We start from the raw sequence: 18,265 nt of genomic DNA on the forward strand, positions 1-18,265 counted from the left end.
CCTTCACTCATACACTCAGTTGCTCATTCAGCCACGTGGACCTACCTCACGTTTCTAATCTCTCTTCTCTCTCTCTCTCTTCTCCCCCTCTCTTTTTCCAGTCCCGACAATAAAGACAGAACCGAATGATGAATATGAGCCTCTGGGGGCTCATTCCAAGTCGTACCATGGCCAACCCAGGCTCACTCCTATCATACCTGTGGGGGACGCTGACACCTGCCTGGTCGGGGTTTATCCTCCCTGCCCGCCTTGCCATGGCAGCATTGGCAGCATGCCCGCCTCCTCCCCCTGTTCCAGCCCAACACTGCACGACCTGTCCCCCGTGGCTTACCCCAAGTGCCTCTCCACCAGCCCTACGCACGCCCACAACGGTCTCTTGGCGTCCGCCATCCAGGAGACGCAAGGGCAGTGCCCAGCGCCACTGGTCTGCCCTTCCTCACCTGACCAAGCTCCGCTGGGCATGCTCCACTCCCAGGGCAGCAGCCCGCATCACCTTGGTAGCCCCGGTCCCCATGGCTACCACCCACTCTACCCCAACAGCAGCCCCTCCACCTCCCCTGGGTCCCTCCCCTCCACTCCAGGGGGGGCAGCAGAGAGCCCATTCGCCCAGGCACCACCTTACAGCCCCACCCAGGGACAGAGCCAGACCCAGGCCAGGATAAGTCCTCCCAGCCTGCTGCCGGTAGATGCCAGCCCCCCGTCCCTAGCCGTCACCGTCAAGCGGGAACCCCAGGATCTGGACCAGATGTACCTGGACGATGGTGAGTCACAAGAACAAGGTGTATCTACCTAAACCTGTCAATCAGTGCTCTCTATCGGCTAGTGACATCACATCATCATCGTCATTATCACATTGGTGTTGTTTTTCCTCATGAAAACACAGGGTCATAAAAAAACACGATTCTCGTTTCTCTCTAGAACGTTCCATTTACAGTGCACATTACGTTAACTTTACACCTTTGCTTATCTACACCCCCACACCCACCCACACCCTTTCCCCCGCATCTCCCTCTTTCCTGGCGAATTGCAGCGCTATTAACCATGGGTTGACGTCAGATTTGTTAATTTTAGACATTCCAGATTCATTTTGTTTTCGCAACCTCCGTGTATGTTGTCCGAGTTAGTAGCGCCGTTATTTGAACAGTCAATTGGGCCTTGATGGGATTTCGAAACAACCTGTCAAAACATCAGAAGCAACTAGGTCAGGCAGGGAGCAAGAGAACAAAAACAGTGGCGCGCGCGAGCCGGCCCCCGACTGTTGACACAAGGACTAATGAAGGAAGCAAAACAATGGGTAGGGGTTTCCTGAGCTGCAACGCTTTTTCCCCCCTCGCTGCGAGGGATGTCAGGAGGCACTTTGTTTTCCCATGTTTTCCCTGCGGAGGGTGTAGTGTTGGAGATGACGTCATCGAGGGAGGCTGGGGAGGCTGGGGGGTCACCAGAGCTCCACTGGATGCCAGGGGGATGGAGGAACGCAGCGTTTGTATGTAGACTAACTCTCCATGTGCCCCCCCCTCTCCTCATAATCGTTCCTCCCTCTGGTCACTCCCAGCCTGTTATGGCCCTGTCGGGGTTGCTCATCACATTGTTGTTACGCTCTGATTGTGCGGTGCACGGCATCCGTGGCGGTATGCCAGAAGAGAGAAAGTCCCCCTGCATCCAAACAGTCCCCACAAGGCGAGTCCCCAACTCGGGAACATCACTCTTCCTGTGCACCTTTTGTAATCACTCTTCCTGTGCACCTACTGTAAACAAGATCGAATCCCCGAACTGACAAGGTAAAAATCTGTCGTTCTTCCCCCGAACAAGGCAGTTAATCCAATGTCCTAGGCCGTCATTGAAAATAAGAATTTGTTCTTAACTGACTTGCCTAGTTAAATAAAGGTCAAATATAACAAACAGCGTGTGTGTGTGTGTGTGTGTGTGTGTTCCAGAGCACAGGGGTGATGGGGATCAAGGGGTTTAGTAGCAGTGTTGAAATGTGGTTGTCAGCAAATCTGTTAGTCCTCACCTCGTAAACAGACAATAGCGAGAACTGAGGACGTCTGCCTCAAAAAAACAAGCACAACACTCAAATAGGCCATTCTACAAGTCTTTGTCACTTCAAACTAACATTTATCTTCTGACTCCGCACCAGCTCCTGACATATTTCCCCTTACAGTACATTGAAACAAGAGGACACTGGAGCTAAATTACGATTAGCGTTGTCATGTACATGTCTCATTCCTTTTCAAACTTCTCAGCAGTTATGGCAGGCAAAGGAGCCAGAGTATGAGAATTAATCGAATGAGAGTGAAACTCAAGCTTTATTTTGCGCTAGGTAAAAGGTTGTTAGGGGGTCATTTTACGCCATCATTTGTACCGTATGGAAATATTCAACATTTGCCCTCTGCTAAAGTTATAACCCTTAAGTAGTAACCATGTCTTCATGCTCCACCACCCCATCCACTGTCACTTTAGCGGTGCCCATATCTGTGGACCCAGTGGCCAAGTGTTATTGGGCCTGTGATTACAGATGCATTAGAGACTCACAGGAATGCGTATTGATTGGCAGAGGCCTACCAAGGCGTCCCTGGTAAAACCTTGGCGCGCTGCAATCTCGCCTCATCTAATGTCTTGAATGAGCATCTGTGGTGGGCTAACTGTGCTCCTGGAGTACCGGTAAGTGTGCGGTGGTAACAGCATACTCCAAAGGCCTCTGCACGCTGTACCGGTCAGGTCCACCGGCCCCATTCCGGACCATTCCAGACCCCTCAAATGAGCCTGGGATAAAAAATAAATTAGAGAAGTCGGCGAGAGGCGTGCTCCCTTTCCATAGTCATTACCGTCCGTTAATTATCGTATGTTAGCGAGTTGCTCCATTAGAGGGGCGACGGCAGGGGATGACCTCACCAGGCGGTTGGGCGGGCGGTGGTGATTTAGCGTTAGCCGCGTAGCATAGTGTCCCACCCTGACCTGTTTGGAGCCAGTGATTTGAGCTCTGCAGCGGGACGACACTTGAGCTTCCCCAGAGTGGAGCACCTCCCACGCCCAGGCCTCGGCCAGAGGAAATGTCTCTCACTGGCCTTCGGCTCGCACGAACTAACCCAGCCCCCGAGAAAACACTCAACCTATCAACAGGCTAAGCTACTGTACAACAAGGAGCTCTGTTGTCAGTGTGGGGTAGATATGTAGGAGATCTAGAGGGGGAGGGGATGACAAGTTGAACATAAGCCCCTCTAACTGCCCTTCAACCCCCTAACCCCCTCCCAGCTAGCACCACTTTATCCACTACTTCTGTGATGGAGCATTGGAGCCCCGAGGCTAGCTAACTGAAGGACATTATGCACCGTCTGTCTGTGAAAGGGTGCCCCAAGGCTTTTTGGGTAATGTCCAGGAGCTGCAATTGTATTTAAGTTGATGAATGATCAGTTGGCTTGTGCTGGGGATGTATTTAGGACTGCTGGCCTACGGCTGCCATTGGTTCGCTGCAGCAGGGGTCTAGCTCACGATAACCTGGAGAGTTGAGTGAGCGAATTAACCTCGACCAATGTCCATAGATTGATGTTTAGGGGGGATGGACGCAAAATTCATTCTGGGGAATGCATGTTAAAGTGAATTTTCAAAAGCTAGAGGTATTGCATTGTTTTAGGCCCACTGTCATATGCCAAACCCAATATATACATATTTAATGTGCGGTTTACATTTAAACAGAAGTTTCTCAAGTAAAAAAAAAGACCTTTCACGTTGACTCCTCGCTCTCTCTAATCCGGGGCGGGTTTACAATGTCATGCAAACGGCATCAATGAAAACAATCGATGGCAGTCTATTTACGCGTCCCTTTTTAGCCTGGCTAATTAACTCAGAAAATAAGGGGGCTGTGATGACGCCCTGTTTTGTCACACGTCCGAGCTGCAGTTGCGGTGACATCGTTACCCCCTCCCGTCACACGCACTCACATATCCGCTCTGATCCGAGACTCGGCTGCTGTTTACACAGCGGAAGGCTTTGAGCCACATTTACACACCCCCAGTCCTCGAACCAGGGTGCTCATGAAGGCCTCTTTGTGCCGGCGTTTGTCTGTGTGTGTGTGTGTGTGTGTGTGTGTGTGTGTGTGTGTGTGTGTGTGTGTGTGTGCGCACGCGCGTGCGTGTGTGTAATGCAGTCGTAGTATACCGGGCTCGGACATCTGACGGATCCAGCGAGCTTGCCCGTGTGTCTTCTCTCATTAGCTTCTGGTGTGATGGGTGATATCATGAAGCACAGCTGAACTAGCACAAGGCTAACGCTAATCAGCCAGCCAGACTCTTGCCATCTGGTTACAGCCGAATACAGAGGGGCCTTATTCACCCACATGAGAAAAACACAACCAAATGTACACTGCTGATTTCTGACACTTGACATGTGTATTCTGATTGCCTTATATTTCAGAGTCAGCTTTCCACTCGTTGTTTCCTCCTCAACTCAAGTTTTCTACAATTGAAATGAAATACCCTTTTTTTTATCGAAACTGAGAACAGACCCGATGTTGCATGAGGGCAGACGTCAGTGGCAACAGGTTTCTAGACAGACGTCGTCTTCCTCCCTCCCTCTCTCTCTCTCTCTCTCTTTCTGTCTCTCTGTCTCTGTCTCTCTCTCTCTCTCTCTCTCTCTCTCTCTCTCCATCTCTCTCTCCCTTTATCCATTCCCCAACAACAATACAGAATTCTAACATTTCTGAGGATCCCCGTCCGCCACCGTTCCCCTCCAACGGCAACTCAAGCTTTTCTCATGGAAACTTTTACACATCCTGGCAAGGTGCCCAGACCCCAGGACTCTGCAAAACCCCTAATGATGATTGAGAGTGTGTCCGCACCGCTCTGAAAAGATGCTGAGTCTCTAACATCGGAGTGTGTGTCGCGAGACTGGCGCAGAGTTGGGGGTGAGGGGGTTCATTAAAGAAGCTGCAGTTGGGGTGGGGGGTGTCTAATGGGATAGAATCTCTGAGCTGCTGTTATTGAGTTGCTCCCGTGTGTGTGTGCGTGTCTGTGTCTGTGCGTGTGCGTGCTTGCACGTGTGTGTCTGTGTCTGCGAGCCTGCCTGTGTGTGCGAGGAGTCAAGGTAGACCATCGGTCAGCCGTTAGCGGTTAGAGCCTGTGCTTTCACCACACTCGCCCTTTGACCCCCAGCTCTGCTGGGAGGGGGCGGAGCCTGGGCTAATAGAGGCTGAAGACCAATACTCTCTGTTGGTTAAGTGCAGTGTCACGACCTCCTATCCCCATGGCGTATGCTTCGTGTTATTGACAGGTATAATAGAAGGGGGGTGGCTTGTTTATTATTTATGGCTTCAGAGAGGATGTGGACTTTTTAATATTGCTATTATGGCTGCGTTTTTCATGTTAGGAATCTTGTTTTCCTGGCAGGACCTTGAACTGACGGTGGATAAAGGAGGGTGTAGGCTTTTGGGAAGTTTTATAATGGGAGGAAAAAAAGAGTACAAGGCCGTATGGATAGGTCTCTGAGAGCCAATGAGCGCTTAGAAGATGGTTAGAGAGACAATGAAGACCACTAGGACATTGTGTCATCTGCAGGTTTCTCCTAGTGGAATCAAAACCATGTCTTGTACCCTGCCTTTTAAACAAATATTTTTCTCATTTTACTATTGTTATCATCGACTGGCCCAATGTACAATTAGTCACGATGAATATCCTTTCTTTGCTTGTCACATTACTTACGCATATAGTAGGAAATGATACGCAATGACTTAGAAATAGGATTAAAGGAAAGTCTTCAGAGAGATCTCTTCACTCCTTACACTTTTAATGTAACTATTTGAAGTTCTGTAATATCATAAATGCATGCTAGACTCGGTGAAACCCCGGAATCAGAATAGACCATGATCTCATGGTCATAGCGAGATCCCCTTCGCGCTTTGAGGAATAGGTTACCTTTGCACCGTGTGTGTGCGTGTGTGTGCGTGTGTGTGCGTGTGTGTGCGTGTGTGTGTGTGTGTGTGTGTGTGTGTGTGTGTGTGTGTGAAGCACCTTGGACTACCTTTTAGCACTGTGTTCTGTTTCCTCTCAGTGTGCTTTTATCTCGGTCCTCTTGGCCAGGCTTGAGAAGCTCTCTGGTTGCTGTTCGGGACCAGCTGCCTTCTACACGTTTCCCCCCTATTATGACATGGCACCGTGTTATAGGCTCTCCGATCCAAGATCATGAGGAAAGGGGAAATAGTCCCATTTAAGTGGTTACATATAATGGCGGACGTACGATAGGCTGTCCCCATCGAGCTTTGAATTGCAGTATCCTTGTCGTAAACTCACGAGGAAGGTGATTGGTTCGGATGAGCTGTATGAAGACTCTAACTTGAAACGCGCTATATGGAAGTTAGATGATTTTTGTTGTATTCGTGTGAAAAAACATTCCTCCATCTCGTATCTAAGAAGACCATCCAATCCTTAGGTTTAAGCTAACAATGTATGCTTTTGCTCATGGGTGTGGGAATATGTGTCCCGTTCTGTCCAATTAGGTCATTTCTGGGCAATGTTTATATTTAAGGGACCCCTTTTGTCCAAGAGCAACCCCAGAGACAAAAGTTCTATAAATTCTCTTGAAATGTCAACCTATTCAGTTCCATTGGGCTCTGGGTGTTTTCAAATGTGTCCCTACAGGCCCAGTAGCTTAACCGCAGTAGTCTGCTGTGCTTTCAGCCGCTCCGTCATAATATCCGCAGTCACTGTGAAAGAATCCATCGACCACGTAACTGCAGCTCTATATCTAAACAAATTGGGTCTCTCCATGTCAGTGGCCTGATGTAATTAGATGCGAGACCAGATTTCCTTTTTAATGGGTTTTGTGTTTATGAAAGAATGCTCAGATGTCAGGAATGCTTCTAGACGATTTGCTACTGTGAGAGTGTCTGATTGTTGTCTAATTATTCCATGCTGTGCGCACATGGTTAGGTACAGTACGTGAACTGATTCAGGTAGAAGCCAATCTATGGCATCACAAACTCCAGTTCTTTGAAGAGTGGCCAATTGACACTGTGGCCTGCTGTGCTTTCTCCTAATTGATCTAATGAAAGTAAGGTGTGTGTGCGTGTGCCGGTGCGGGTGCGCGCGGGTGTGTGTGCGTCGGTAGGACTTTTGATTACTCTATCATTTGTACTTGCCTGGACGGGCATGTGATGTGTGTTTATGCAGATTCTCCTGACGCAGCCGTTTAGATGGCTGGTTTCTGTGGCTTGCATTCCGAGGCTCCGAGAGTACACATCCAGAAGCCACGGAGCCACGCGATTCGCAGCGGGTCAAGCCCCAAAGAGAGGCCTGTGGCTTGGCCTGGGATGGGCCATGCATCTGGGTGAGGTGGTGGGGGTGGTGGTGGTACCCCAGCGACCCATAGTCCCATGCATTCTCTCCACAGCATCTAAAGATGATTGATGTGCATGTGGTTTACAACACTGACAGGATGATCTATATTATTCTCCTACGGATTTGATTGACTCCCATTTGACTCCCCTTTGGCCTGTGAGCCGTTGAGGTTATCTGTAGCCTGGCAAAGACATTATACTAGATATGATTGTAGCTTCCTCTGCTCCAGACCACTAACATATTGGCTTCTGAATGGTACATGGTAAATCTTTTCTCTCTGCTGGGATTGTCTGCTGGCACACACACACAACACACAATCTACGCCCACGCGTAGATACACACACACAGACAGACAAACACAGATTTCTGTGTTAAGTCCCCCTTTACAATGCGGGTCTGCCACTGCCACACTGTAAGTCCTCACTCTCACACTTCATATGGGTTTTTAGTTTTTAGTTTGTTGGGGAAGGTAAATACCTGTGGCACCGGTAAACAGAAGCAGATCTCTCATTTCAGACTCGTTTATAATAGGCGCCATCTGAAATGTATTAGCTCAGTGAAATAGTATCCTGTAGTGACGGATGTCAACAGAAGAGGGCTGTTCCAGCCAGGCAGGATAGAGAATGACGTGGGGTTTGCTGCTCTTGGCAAGCTCCCCATCTCCACTGTGTTCGGCTGAGGGGAGGGAGTGAAAAGAGGGGGGAGAGAAAGGGGGGAGAGAGAGAGAGAGATGGAGAGAGAGAGAGAGAGATGTAGATGGAGAGAGAGAGAGGGGTAGATGGAGAGAGAGAGATATGTAGATGGGGAAAGAGAGAGAGAGATGTAGATGGAGAGAGAGAGACGTGGGGGAGAGAGAGAGATCTAGAGAGAGAGATGTAGATGGAGAGAGAGAGATGTAGATGGGGAGAGAGAGGGAGAGATGGGGAGAGAGAGAGATGTAAATGGGGAGAGAGAGAGAGACGTGGTGAGAGAGAGATGTAGATGGGGACAGAGAGAGATATATGGGGAGAGAGAGAGATGTAGAGAGAGAGAGACGTGGGGAGAGAGAGAGAGATGTAGAGAGAGAGAGAGAGAGATGTAGATGGGGAGAGAGAGAGATGTATATGGGGGAGAGAGAGAGAGAGAGAGAGAGAGAGAGAGATGTAGATGGGGGGAGAGAGAGATGTAGATGGGGGAGAGAGAGAGATGTAAATGGGGAGAGAGAGGAGACGTGGGGAGAGAGAGAGAGAGAGAGAGAGAGAGAGAGGAGAGAGAGAGAGAGAGAGAGAGAGAGAGAAATGTATATGGGGGAGAGAGAGAGAGAGATGGGGGGGAGAGAGAGATGTAGATGGAGAGAGAGAGAGATGTAGAGAGAGAGAGAGAGAGAGGGAGGGAGAGAGAGAGAGATGTAGATGGGGGAGAGAGAGAGAGAGAGACGTGGGGAGAGAGAGGGAGAGAGATGTAGAGAGAGAGAGAGATGTAGATGGGGAGAGAGAGAGAGTTGGGGAGAGAGAGAGATGTAGAGAGAGAGAGAGAGATGTAGATGGGGAGAGAGAGAGATGTATATGGGGAGAGAGAGAGAGAGAGAGAGAGATGTATATGGGGAGAGAGATGTAGATGAGAGAGAGATGCGGGGAGAGAGTGAGAGAGAAAGATGTAGAGAGAGAAAGAGAAAGAGAGAGGGAGAAAGATATGTAGATGGGGAGAGAGAGAGATAGACGTAGATGGGGAGAAAGAGAGAGATGGAGATGGAGATGGAGATGGAGAGAGAGAGATATGTAGAGAGAACGAGAGAGAGATGTAAATGGGGAGAGAGAGAGAGATGTAGATGGGGAGAGAGAGAGATGTATATGGGGAGAGAGAGAGAGAGATGTAGATTGGGAGAGAGAGAGAGAGATGGGGAGAGAGAGAGAGACGTGGGGAGAGAGAGAGATGTAGAGAGAGAGAGAGAGAGAGAGAGAAATGTATATGGGGGGAGAGAGAGAGAGATGGGGGAGAGAGAGATGTAGATGGAGAGAGAGAGAGATGAGAGAGAGAGAGAGAGAGAGGGAGAGAGAGAGAGAGATGTAGATGGGGAGAGAGAGAGAGAGAGAGAGAGAGATATGGGGAGAGAGATGTAGATGAGAGAGAGATATGGGGAGAGAGATGTAGATGAGAGAGAGATATGGGGAGAGAGATGTAGATGAGAGAGAGATATGGGGAGAGAGATGTAGATGAGAGAGATGTAGATGAGAGAGAGAGATGTAGATGAGAGAGAGATATGGGGAGAGAGATGTAGATGAGAGAGAGATATGGGGAGAGAGATGTAGATGAGAGAGAGATATGGGGAGAGAGATGTAGATGAGAGAGAGATATGGGGAGAGAGATGCGGGGAGAGAGTGAGAGAGAAAGATGTAGAGAGAGAAAGAGAAAGAGAGAGGGAGAAAGATATGTAGATGGGGAGAGAGAGAGATAGACGTAGATGGGGAGAGAGAGAGATGTAGATGGAGAGAGAGAGAGATGTAGAGAGAGAGAGAGAGAGAGAGAGAGAGATTTGTAGATGGGGAGAGAGAGAGATGTAGATGGGGAGAGAGAGAGAGATGTAAGATGGGGAGAGAGAGAGAGATGTACAGTGGGGCAAAAAAGTATTTAGTCAGCCACCAATTGGGCAAGTTCTCCCACTTAAAAATATGAGAGAGGCCTGTAATTTTCATCATAGGTACACTTCAACTATGACAGACAAAATGAGAAAAAAAATCCAGAAAATCACATTGTAGGATTTTTAATGAATTTATTTGCAAATTATGGTGGAAAATAAGTATTTGGTCAGAGATGTGGGGATGGAGAGAGAGAGAGGGAGAGAGAGATAGATGTAGATGGGGAGAGAGAGAGAGATGTAGATGGGGAGAGAGAGAGATGTAGATGGGGAGAGAGAGAGAGATATGTAGATGGGGAGAGAGAGATGTAGATGGGGAGAGAGAGAGATGTAGATGGGGAGAGAGAGAGAGAGATATAGATGGGGAGAGAGAGAGATGTAGAGAGAGAGAGAGAGAGAGAGATGTATATGGGGGGAGAGAGAGAGATGTAGATGGGGAGAGAGAGAGAGATGTAGAGAGAGAGAGAGAGAGAGATGTAGATGGGGAGAGAGAGAGAGATGTGGGGAGAGAGAGATGTAGATGGGGCGGAGAGAGATGTAGAGAGAGAGAGGGAGAGAGATATGTAGATGAGAGAGAGAGAGATGTAGATGGGGAGAGAGAGAGAGATGTAGAGGGAGAGAGAGAGAGAGAGAAAAGAGAGAGAGAGAGAGACCTGCTAGAGCAGTACTGCCAGACCTGGGCCCAAGACTAAAATAATGATTTTCCAGAGAAGATCCAGATCTCAGGGAATTAGACCAAAGTTCTCAATTGGTACAACATATATAGAGTACTGTACACACTACAATTACTTAGGTTTAAAAATAAGCTCAACTGGACACCTTAATGAGGCAGTGAATGAGCTGAGAGAGAAAGCACGCAGGGCATTCTATGCCATTAAAAAACAAATTCAATTTGAAATACCTATTCAAATTTGGCTAAATCTAATTGAATATGTCATTGAACCAATTGCACTTTATGGCAGCGAGGTGTGGAGTCCACTCGCAAAACAAGATTTCATCAAATGGGACAAACACCCAATTGAAACCCTGCATGCAGAGATCTGTAAGATTCTCCTACATGTCCAGAGGAAAACTACAAACAATGCATGCAGGGCAGAATTAGGCCAATATCCACTAATAATAACAACTCTAAAAATAGCAATTAAGTTCAAATCATTACCAAGCCCTGCAATGCCAAGAGCTGAGCAAAGAAAAGAGTCCCCTCCTCCAGCTGATCCTGGGGCTCACAAACCTGTTCTACTAACACACAGAAACCTCAGGACCAGAACACCCAATCAATCAGGATAAACCAAATTACAACACAGTCAAAACAAAACTATATTGCTTATTGGGAAACACAAACACAAGCACAAAGCAAAAGAAAAACCTTGACAAAGTACAGGCTCAGTGAGCACAGCCTTGCCATTGAGAAGGGTAGACACAGGAAAACCTGTTTCCCTGTAGAGGAAAGGCTGTGCAACCACTGCACAGCAGCAGAGCCTGAGATGGAGTTGCATTTCCTGACAAAATGTAAAAAATATAAAACAATTAGAGAGTGTCATTTTCCCAAATTTGAAACCCTTATTCAAGGTATCAAAGACCTCTCTCATGAGGATAGGCTACGTGTGGGGAGGACGCAGAGAGCTGTGGGTTGGCAGCACACTACATTGCTGCCTGCCAAAAGTTGAGGGACATAGTCAGACAGACCAATCAACCTGCACATGTCCTCTACTGTATGCTTATTGATATTGTTGAATGTATGGTTATTTTGACCCTTGGTTATTGTTGTTACTGTTGTCCCGTTGACAATTTTGATTCTCATTTTATATATGTTTTTTTTATATTGTAAATATCCAAAATAAGCTTTGGCAATATGTACATTGTTATGTCATGCCCATAAAGCGAATTGAATTGAATTGAATTGAGAGATGTGGAGAGAGAGATAGAGAGAGAGAGATAGAGAGAGAGAGAGAGATAGAGCGAGAGAGAGAGAGAGAGGGAGGGAGGGATGTGGAGAGAGAGAGATGGGGGAGAGAGAGAGAGAGAGATGTGGAGAGAGAGAGAGAGAGAGATGTGGAGAGAGAGAGAGAGATGGGGAGAGAGAGATGTGGAGAGAGAGATGGGGAGAGAGAGATGTGGAGAGAGAGAGATGGAGACAGAGAGGAGAGAGAGACTGGGGAAGAACGAATAGTCCCCCAGGAGCTTCTGACACTGGCCTATATACTAACAGCACATCACCCCCGGTTTCAATGGTGCCGGCCGTTACACAAATCATCCTCTACACAGATGTTTCAACAGAGAGGAAAGGAGTTTTCTCGTATACACATTTATAATCGTGCAGTTATTTATCGATTTCTTCTGTAGTTCTTTCTGTAATCATGTCAAGTTTTAGCATCAGCATCACGGGAGATATTTTCTACTTTGGAGCATATATTCTCCTTGTGAAATGAGAATTGTAGACAGAGAAAGAGACAGAGAGAGACAGACAGAGTGAGACAGAGAGAGAGAGGTAGAGAGAGAGAGACAGAGAAAGAGAGGGACAGAGAGAGAGACAGCGAGACAGAGAGGGAGAGGGAGAGAGAGAGAGAGAGTAATATACTGTACGCACGCATGACTGTAACGCACAGACCTCACTTCAACATACAAGTATATTTATATATATATATATATTTTGAGAGAGATAGGAAGCAATAGGGCAGAAGCTGCCCTATTGGGGGGGGTTGCAGGCACCCTCAACACCTATTTAGATCCAGGGATATTCAGTCAGAAACACACAGGGCAGACTCACAGGAAGCTTGTCGACCAGAGAAAACTTAGTTGTGAAGAAGAGGCGAACAGACATACTGAGAGTGAGAGGGGAAAATGTGAACGTGAAGCAAGAAGCACGCAATCTCCGGTTAGATTCCCTGGCAGTTTCTCCCGGTGCCCCTTTACTTCACACGCAGACAGAACATACTTGCTCGTTATCTTAGAAGTCTAAGAAATAAAAACACGACTCAGAGTGGAGGAGTGTATTTCTCTCTCTTTTTCTCATTTTCCCACTGAGCACCTGTAGGGCAGAGAATGACCACGCTGAGGTTGAATGAGTTTGCTTTTAAGGATCCTTCAGAAGCGGTGAGCGTTCAGTGTCTAAGAGCTAGTCTGGGGGAGTCCAGTTTAAAACTAGGAGGTGATATGAGATGGCAAAGCTGCGCTCTTTAAAATGTTACTTTATCTTTCTTTAGATGGGTAAATTGAGATTCCCTCTGTTAGGTATTATAAATCGCTCATGTCAAACCTGCTCGCACGCTCCTCGCGTCAGATAAGGTCAGTTGTTAAATGCTCCAAGTGAGCGGAGATGTCACATATGTTTTAATTGAGTCAGCAAGATTGACTGTATTTAGGACAAAAAGAGCAGGACTCCCTCTCTGCTAAGACGTTCATGTGGCCAAACTCCCCGAGCGATGTCAAGCATTAAATCTACAGGTGATGAAATTGCATGGCCATAATCAGGTGAAACCGCCAGCTAGGATTTACCAGTGACGGCTCAGATAGGTTTTTGTTTGTGTGTGTGTGTGTGTGTGCGTGCGTGCGTTCGTGTGTGTGTGTCTGTCTGTGTGTGTTAGTTTGCATATGGGCGCATGTGGGTTGCTATGATGTGTGTAGGAAGAAGTTGGAACAGATATCCTGGGATCCATATCGATGTTATATTATCTAGGATGGCTGGATGGATCAGGACCTCCAGATGTAGGAAGGTTGTCTGTCTGCACAGGTAAATTAAAAGCGGTTGGCATGAGGAGAGGACTTGCCAAGCCAACCCTTCACTTTAACCCTAGCCCAGGTAAGTAAGTCCACGAGTTGACCCTTTTACCTCTCAGTCTACCAATCAGAGCAGGTGGGAGAAGATTTCAAACCGTGCAGACTCAGAGCAGATTCCAGGTCAGTGGAATGAGAGTAAATCAGATCTGAGCACTTACAGTAAATATAAGTCTGGCCCTGTAGGTCAGCCGCGAGATCTCAGCGGGAGTGTTGGAGACCAGAGACGTTTCTCTGCACTGCTTGAGCCTTTTGTGGATTTAGTGTCCATCCTGAGTTTTAGTGCTGCGCTGTGATGTGCCGTGACTCCTGGAAGTTCCTCATGGCAAGGTCTTCACAGTATATCCAATATTGCGAGGCAGATTGAGACCATATCCCTGCTGGCATTGGGATGGGTGCTCCAGGAGAATGTTGTCAAGTTCAAGGGCTCCCTTTCATAATGCATGAAAGAGATGGCGAAGAACAGTAGCTCATACCTCTTCACCGGGATGGAAAGAGCAACGGTCCAGTCCAAGGCCAAGCGCCAGGCTCTCCACACACACACGCACACTCAAACGACGAGGTACCTCTCTAAGCCTTATGTCTGTGATAGATAGGGGCTAATAAAACGTGCACTTAAGGTAAGCCTTTTTGGATGCAGGGAATGTGGTTTTCTAGATAAAACGTGGATTCTGAAATCCCACATTACAACTGACAGGGAACAGGTGATTTAAAGAGGCAGAATACAAACACTGATGTCATAAATCCCATTATGTGCAGGTGTACGGCCAAATCCTCACTCAGATGGTTGTGATCTAGCACAGTATGATCGCTTCAATATGGCCATGCTTTTCCGCCATAAGTGAGAAGTGAGATCTCTATCCATGTGCATTAGCCACTGTTGCCTCATGCCTTTCCAATTCACTATCAATCAGACCGGCCATATCCGACGGCCATCGTTATTTTAGCATGAAACTTTTAGTCAAATGAGGCATGCTGAACGTTTTTAAATCTGTCTCCTTTCATATGTCCACCATGCAGACGTGTGTTTCACTCACTTTCTCACTCGGATACTTTTAGTCGTTGTGGCTTTAAACATGAAGAAACACATATCGCATTGCTATAGCATGCAGAACGGGACGAACCCCTGTTTACTTTTATTACCAAATATATCAGGAAATCTTGGTACCACTGCTTTACTTTGTACTGTTAGTAGCAGAGAAACTGGGAGAGGACACAGCGAAGGCAATCAAGTGACTTATTTCAGTCCATCAATGATGAGCTCACAGGAGAGCGGCCCTAACCATGTAAACACCTCCCCGGCCTCGTCCCCGGAGACGGGCCCCGCCGAACACACCCACCGCCCCCAGGGCCTTAGAGGAAGTGAGAGGAGGAGAGGAACGGGTGGTGGCGGCGGCATCTCACAGAGAAGTAAGATAGGGAGGGGAGGCAGCAGTAGCGACACACCATAGAAGATCAAAGAGAAAGTGCCTTGCCAAAACAAGCAAATCAGTGTCGGTGGTTTTCAGTGAAAAATCTGTTGTGTTTAGATTGGCTGTCCAATTTTGTGGTGGCTGGCTATTGTTTTTTCAGCCTGTTTCGGTCTGTGATGCGGCAGTTGCAGCCCTCTGGCTACTGCCTGGGCTGAGCACAGAGAAGGCGCTCGCTAGCTCTCTAGGGGTCCACTCGTTTAGCCTGGCAACGAGCGGGGCTTCATCTGACTTCGGAGACCAAGGAAGCAAGCTGTCTGAGATGAGGAGCACATCAGAGACTCACGTAGGAAGACACAGGTGGAGATGAGATGAGAGCAGCACTTCACTTTATCTCACGTTATCTCCCTGCTCTCCACCGCTCCACGTGGTATTAAGAAACAAATGGCTTTGCCATTTTTCAAAGTTGTTCTCCGTGGAGCAATACTCAGAGGTCCAGCAAGCAGTAGCAGCCATCAGAGGAAAGTATTCTTGGAGATCCAAGGACTCCCGCTCTCCCTATATCCGCCAGCGTGGCCTCAGCCTCTGTTAACCATTACCACCCCTTCTCTCCTCCCCCCTTACCATTGGTCTGCACCTTGGCAGTGAAGAAAGCGGATTGGCCCAGGGCACACAGCAACGTCTGCGCAGCTGCCCAGCTGCTGCCGGAAGGGTTGTAAAACTCGAGCAGAGACCCTCAGAGTCGACTCCAGCTACCCCCCCGCGCCTCTCTCAACTCTCTCTTCCACACACTTTAACTTTTTCTTTCGTCTCCTCCGGTCAGTTGTGAGGCTGAGTGCTTCCACATGGGGAAAGGCAGGCTTCACACATCCGCAGAGTTGTGGGGATGATATATCCACATCTGCACATATAATCACATCATTACACCCACAGGGCTTCCCAGGGTATCAGTCTCTGTTGTCTACCTGCTAGTCTGAGACGAATTAGCTTAGTGTCATTTCTCTGTGTCCAACTGCGTTTATCTATAGGAGTGCACGTGTCTGTCTGTCTGTCTGTCTGTGTGTGTCTGCGTGCATGCATAGGTTCTGTGTGTGTACCGCGTGCGTGCGTGCGTGCGTGCGCGCGTGCGTGCGTATGTGTGTGCCTGTCTGCATGCCCTGACCCTTTCACCCCCCCCTTCACAACACTGGTTCTGACAGATCCTTATGAGAAGAGGAGTGAGTGACGTGCATCCAGCCTCTCCCTCTAGCTGTTGCAGACATGCGTGGGAGGCTGCAAATTGTCAATGAAGCGTTTCTGCTGAAACCCGAGAGCAGATTTGATATTTGTGGGGAAACAAAAGTAATATGTAGCAGGAAATTCAATTGTCTCTCTTTAGCAGCTTCAAACTCCAGTTCAGCTTCCTCACCAAATCAATTTCACGTACACATTCAGGTCAAACGAGGTTTAGCATTTATTTTGGTGGATATCCTAATGGCTGTGCGCCCCTCTTCTGCCTAATTACAGTATTTTGAAATAGAGATGGGTAATGCATAGTTTTGTTGCATTACGTTATTGCTCCTAAATCATATGAATTTTCATGGCATCGTTTGCATGTGTGTGTCTGCCTGCGTGCTCCTCTGTGCGTGCCTGTGTGCGTCTGTCTGCATCTCTGCGTGCTCCTCTGTGCGTGCCTGTGTGCGTCTGTCTGCATCTCTGCGTGCCTGTGTGCGTGCATTCACGGACGCTGTCTTGTGGGCCTGCATGCGGGTGTGTGTCCATGTTTATATTCAGAATGTTTATATGAATGACCATTACGATTCAGAGCAGCTTCTTCATATGCAGTAGGGAGCCAGAACACAATAGGTGGAAGCGGTGCTTGTCTTTCTCACAAGGCACGATGGGTCACGAGAGGGCCCGGGGAAGTGTAAGCATATGAAGAGTACCCCTACGTACGGCACCGAGGCCTCTAACCCTAACACAACTGGAGTTGATGTAGTTTATCCACCCTGTGAAAGTGTTTCAGGAAGTGAGCTATGCCTTTCTTCATGAGCAGCCAGAGAGAATAGAAACTCCCAAGCAGGATGCCTCTCTTACAGCGCTTACAATTCAGAGTTCAAAGGGTATGTTTAGAAAGTTGAACAGGAAGAAGGTGAAGTGAAGTCAGCGCTGCTGCCAGGTCCTTGCCAGTCGTTGATTGGGTAAAGGGGGAATCGGGTTACGCTTGCAGGGACCACCGAGTGTTTTTGCGGCCCGGGAGGCTCTCCTCTCCGTCTCCTCTAACCACATGGCTATCCTCTGTTCTCAGAGGAAGCCTGGATGTTATCGAACCCCGACGCCAACGCTCTCCGCTAACCTCGGCTAACTCAATCCCCCGCGCGGGTCAGGTTCGGCTGGGGGAGCTCGGGTGGCGCGTTCTCCTCGCCCAAATGAAGTCTTAATGCTTTTGCCTGAATAACTCAATCAAAACAGGGCCAAATTGCTCCACTGCTGCTCTGATGGACTTTGCCGTTGGTCTCGGATCAGTCTTTATCAGAATTGAACGTTTAACCTTTTGGGTGCCTACTGCCTTTGGCGTCCATTTCAGGCACGTTACAGTAGCTTAACCTAACAGCAGCCTGTAATCCAAACCTCACGGTTCACTTGCTTCTGTGTTCTAATTTCATGAACAACTGACAAACATGGTTTATTCAAAGCTTGAAATTTAATTACATGGCATTGCAGTCCCTCTGCTGTGCACTTTGGGCCCTTTCAGAGGTGCCTGGTAGCTCCTCCCTGAGATGAGGGAAGTCTTTTTAATGACTGTTTATGCCGACAGAGAGAGTACCTTGGAGAGCTCTCTCTATACACTTGTTCAGTAGGGCCACGCCCCGGAGGGAAAGCTGCTTCTTTCCCTGATGTACTGTAGCAGAGAGATTAGAGAGCCCAACCCAAGCCAATCCCAGAGATACATCCATCTGTTGTCCGTCCGTCCTTAGAAACATGGTTCGACGTGTACTCCCCACCGCACAAACACATAGAAGGTACTGCGGCAGGATAATTATTGAGGTGGGTAGGAGCAATGGCTGCTTCATTGACACACTATATTTCCATACTACCTCCTCTCCTTCTCCAAACACTGAGTACATTTACATGCACAGTAATCATTTGATTCTAAAATC

At 48.1% G+C, this 18,265-nt stretch overlaps 1 protein-coding gene across 2 annotated transcripts in view; it reads left to right on the forward strand.

Annotated features, from left to right (window-relative positions):
• The window catches only part of LOC115106182 (nuclear factor of activated T-cells, cytoplasmic 1-like), a 77,830-nt gene that overhangs the window by 54,460 nt on the left and 5,105 nt on the right, over positions 1 to 18,265 (forward strand). For both annotated transcript variants that reach the window (XM_029628749.2, XM_029628758.2), the window contains exon 9: positions 102 to 761. In XM_029628749.2, the coding sequence (XP_029484609.1) occupies positions 102 to 761 (660 nt within the window). The remainder of the gene's footprint in view (positions 1 to 101; positions 762 to 18,265) is intronic.

The sequence above is a fragment of the Oncorhynchus nerka genome, linkage group LG3 (assembly GCF_034236695.1).
Source record: "Oncorhynchus nerka isolate Pitt River linkage group LG3, Oner_Uvic_2.0, whole genome shotgun sequence".
Lineage (NCBI taxonomy): Eukaryota > Metazoa > Chordata > Actinopteri > Salmoniformes > Salmonidae > Oncorhynchus > Oncorhynchus nerka.